This window comes from Zea mays, chromosome 1, assembly GCF_902167145.1.
Source record: "Zea mays cultivar B73 chromosome 1, Zm-B73-REFERENCE-NAM-5.0, whole genome shotgun sequence".
In the NCBI taxonomy this organism is placed as follows: Eukaryota; Viridiplantae; Streptophyta; class Magnoliopsida; order Poales; family Poaceae; genus Zea; species Zea mays.
In genome coordinates this window covers 29,551,606-29,556,285 of record NC_050096.1, presented here as the reverse complement: position 1 = coordinate 29,556,285, position 4,680 = coordinate 29,551,606, and the positions used below count along the sequence as shown (strand labels likewise).

Genomic DNA, 4,680 nt, shown 5'->3' with positions numbered 1-4,680 from the left:
TGGGAAACGAAGGCGAAGGTCATCTGCTCACCTAATGCAGCCGATCAATCTGGAATCCAGCGGATGAACGCCAGTGCACACTGATTCTTCTAATTATTGTAACGTCAGTGGAGGCTTCATGGGCAGGATGATCCTGTAAGTTATGACATAGGCGTAGCTAGCGGGTGTATATGTACAGTTCAACTGTAATGCTGACAGGGCAAGATTTATTCGACGGAATTGCCCTTTTATAGCATTTGCCATTGTTAGATTCATTTCTAATCCAATAAACTAACACGACGCCAAGTTTGTTGTAAACTGGTGCCTAGCTGTATCGATGCCTTCCGCAATTTGAGATTTATATATTACACAAAAAAAAAACTATTTCAGAAAATCCATTTATGTAAGTTCATGAATAGGATGATACTGGGTGACATTTTCACTCGTTTTTCTGTTTGGTACTGGTATGTGATACTAACAAGAGCTGATGATTTGTTAGAACATAAAAGGCAGTTAATCCAAGACATGTGAGGACGTTTAAGGTTTGGGGTTAACTCAGCGACTTCACTCTTATGTCTAATCCAATACATCAAGCCGATGATTCTCACACCTACCACACAAAACAATCACAAACCAACTGCAGCAACAGAACTTAGAAGATCCTGGTTACCTAGGAAGGTTTTCGACAAACCAACTCCAGTTACATGAAAACCTTCTTAGACTAAATTATTGTACAACAAAACGTCAGATTAGCCTTTCTAGCTATGCTGCCGACGCGTTAAGTACCACTGGTGAGGATATGATAGAGTGTGGCGGCCTCCCGAAGCCGCCGCAGGTTGGTCGAGTCAATTGGAATTGTGCCCAGTTGATAGTTTTAGTTGATCCAATTCTCATGTCTACAGAACATTCGACTAGCAAAAGACCCAGTGATCTATCAAAATATTTAATTGTTTTACTAAGTCATATGATCAATAACACTTACAAATACATCTGGATGTGAATAATTTGTAGGTATCATTGGAATTCAATCTTCAGTTTGACAAATAACGGCTTAGTAGCACCAGAAAAAGAGGGGGTTATGATTCCACAGTCTGTGTAGTGTGCTGGTTCAGGGACATGGAACCACCATGCGGTTGCTCTGGACAGTTTGAAGACTAAATATCTCCAGTCATGTATATAATAATCTTACAGTCACTGAGAGGAATCACCACATGGATTTTACATATCATAGTGATATTTGTCGTTCCGTTTATATATTTCATACAAATTTTTTACTTCCGTCGCAACGCACGGGCACTCAGCATTGTATTCACGCCGCCCGTTGCCAGGGCTCTAAGTCCATTGGAGGCTCGCAATTTATGTTTCGTGGCATCGCACGGGCACCTACCTAGTTAGAGAAATAAGTGACATGCTTCCTTCATATTTAAATAAATTAAATATTCTAGTTAATCAATATAAAGATCTTAAAGATAAATTCAATGAACGCTACAATAAATACTGGTGCATGGACGACGGTGTCACCGAAAACAGCCTGCTTGCGGTTTACTCTTCCGTTTACATTTAAACTCTCCTGTGCAGCAAGTGTCAAAGCGTGGGCTCGCGTACGTACGTGCACGTGATGTGCGCGTGCATCCGCGCGCTTGTCCGTTGCCGGCTCCGCTCCTCCTCAAATATTCTCGCCTGCCCTCCTCATTTCCTCCTCAACCATTTCATTCCTTCCTTCCTTCCCCTCGCTCGCCTTCCTGGCTTCTTCCTCCCCAGCACGCACACGCACACGCACACACCCAGCCTTTTGGCTGCCCTGCCGGCCGTCAGAGAGAGAAACCGAGCTCTAACTAACTGAAGTGGCGGCCACATAGCTAGCTACTCTTCTGATCCTGAGCGCGCACGCGCCATGGCTCAGGAGGACGTGCACCTGGACGACGCAGGCCTCGCGCTGGGCCTGTCCCTCGGCAGCGGCAGCGGCGGCGCCTCTGGTGCGGCGCGCCACGGTGGTATCAGCCGCCGGCTGAGCAGGGAGGTGCGGCTGCCGTCGCCGCACCCGCTGGAGCCGTCGCTGACGCTGAGCTTGCCGGACGAAGCGACCGCGACCGGGTCCGGCGGGGGCGGGGCCGCGCACAGCGTGTCGTCGCTGTCAGTGGCGGGCGTGAAGAGGGAGCGCGTGGATGACGCCGAGGGAGAGCGGGCGTCGTCTACGGCCGCGTTGCCGCGGGCCTGCGCCGGCGCCGAGGACGACGACGACGACGGGAGCACGCGGAAGAAGCTGAGGCTGACCAAGGAGCAGTCCGCGCTCCTGGAGGACCGCTTCAAGGAGCACAGCACCCTGAACCCGGTACGTAGTACTGTACCCCTGCGTGCGCGACACGTTGGGCGTGACTCACTGACTCCGATCGATTGATGACTGGTTGCTTCGCTGCTTGCTACGCACCAGCACCACAAAACGGCTGCGGCTCCGGCTGCACTTGCCTTGCCTAGTACTACACCTCGATGAATTACTAGTCGACACTGGCTGCGTACATGGCTGATTATTACTACAGCCACACACATATATATTGTACAGTATATGGTACTCGTTATCTCTTTCCCCCCCCCCCCCCCCCCCCCCCCACATATATTTGTATTTTAATATGCCTCAAAATAAGTACAGATATTATTCATCGTTTTTCCACCCCTATCGAGAACGAGAATTCGAGACGAGTTGTGTTTCTGAACGTCCTCCTTTTGCTTTCTGTTGGGGTGTCCTTTTGGCTTGGAGCGAGCAGAAGCAGAAAGTCGCGTTGGCGAAGCAACTGAAGCTGAGGCCACGGCAGGTGGAGGTGTGGTTCCAAAACAGGCGAGCAAGGTTAGTATTAACCAGGCGACACGCACGGACACCGGCCCATGGCATCCGAAGGCGTTGTTGTCGTTTTTTTTTCAATAATATTGCCATGCATGCACACGCAAATAATAAACCAGCAGCGAGCCCACAGAAGCAGATACGACATGCATGCTAATTGCTATGCTTGGGTTTTGTTTAGGACTAATTAAGCTCTGACGGCTGATCGACATATTAACGTGGTTTAGCCGCGCGCGCAGGACGAAGCTGAAGCAGACGGAGGTGGACTGCGAGCTGCTGAAGCGCTGCTGCGAGTCGCTGACGGAGGAGAACCGGCGGCTGCAGCGGGAGCTGCAGGAGCTCCGCGCGCTCAAGTTCGCCCCACACCCACAGGCGCCGCCGTCGTCCGCGACGCAGGCCGGCGCGGCGGCGGGCGTCGTTCCGGCGCCGCCGCCGCCGTTGTACATGCAGATGCAGATGCCGGCCGCCGCCACGCTGAGCCTGTGCCCGTCCTGCGACCGCCTGGCCGGGCCCGGCGCCGCCGCCAAGGCCGAGCCCAGGCCCAAGGCAGCCGCCACCCACCACTTCTTCAACCCCTTCACCCACTCCGCCGCCTGCTGATGATGAGGGCAGGGCAGCACGCAGCCACGCAACGCAGCGGCAGTAAACAGAGCACCGCCCCGTGCAGATAATACCACGTCTGTACGTGTCACAAGTAATTAACAAACGTATGGTCCTCCTCTCTATCTATTTTCTTGATCCGGAGGGCTAAGTTAGTTGTTTTCGTGTCGATCCCAAATGCATCAGCTAATCCATCAATCATAGGCTTGATAGAGTAGTCGAAAAAAATAGCCGTAGCTTTCCTAGCACTCCCTCCGCCCCCCCCCCCCCCCCCCCCCATCCATGTATATTTCTGTTGTAATTCTGTCCCTCTCTCGCGGTCTACTTGCTCCCTTTTCGATTGGAGTACGTAGCTCCTTTGCCTTTTTGTTTTTGGTTTTTTGTTTCTGTTTCTGTTTGAGACAGGTTAATATAATCGCCGTCGTCCGAGGGTGTAGTGTCAGGGATTGATATCCCTGTACACCGATTATTGGATTGAGATGCTTCTAGCTAGTCTTCGTACTGATAAGCGTGCGTGCGTACGTCAGAGCACCACAGTGCTGGAATGGATGATGACATGAGAGACAGGTAGAGAAGCCCAGCTGCGTGGCTCTTGGACCTTTCTGCAGGTGTACGTGGTGTGTACACACGCACACCCTTTTTTATAGTACATATATACGGCTCAATGATTGTGCGTGCCGGGGCTCTCGACTCTCCAAATTGCTGTCGCTTTTGCTCGTTTTAATTATTGGGAGCGCGAGCGCGGCAGCCCGCTCTTGTCTTGAGCATGCCCACCCCTCGCTGGCGCACAAGCCATCAGTTCTCTGCACCGTATATGCATGGCTGCCCGGCCACGGACGAACTTTCAGTTTCAGCAGTCTAATGATCCAGGTGATGGCCACCACCATCAGCTGTAATTCTGGAACATATATATGCAGTTTCAAGCACCGGCCGGTCTCGCTCGATCGTTCTGGATCGGTGGAAACATATGCAGTAGTACGCGCGTACCGACGGTGCCGCGCTCACACCGTCGGTACGCGACGCGACCGGGCCGACGAGGGCGCGACCGCGCGCGTGAGCCAGAGCCCGTCACGCGCGGCAGCATATATATCATGACGCGTAAAGGGAGGTGGTGTCGGGCCGCTGCTGGTTGCATGCATATGCCGCCGAGTATGAACCGGCCGCGGCACGCGGGCGACCCCAAGGAAACGATCTTCTCCCCCCTTTCCGTTTGGTCGGTCGGTGATTGATCGAGACGGAATGTTGAGCATGCTAGAGACGGGCGG

General features: G+C 52.5%; 1 protein-coding gene across 4 annotated transcripts; it reads left to right on the top strand.

The window, feature by feature from the left end:
• The first annotated feature begins 1,405 nt into the window (after nt 1–1,405).
• On the top strand, nt 1,406–4,089 carry LOC100193486 (uncharacterized). 4 transcript variants are annotated; one of them, XM_035961813.1, is made up of 3 exons: nt 1,406–2,311; nt 2,748–2,821; nt 3,055–4,089. In XM_035961813.1, exons 1-3 carry the CDS (start codon nt 1,874–1,876, stop codon nt 3,413–3,415), a joined length of 873 nt encoding a protein of 290 aa, XP_035817706.1. In that variant the 5' UTR covers nt 1,406–1,873; the 3' UTR covers nt 3,416–4,089.
• Nucleotides 4,090–4,680: the final 591 nt, after the last annotated feature.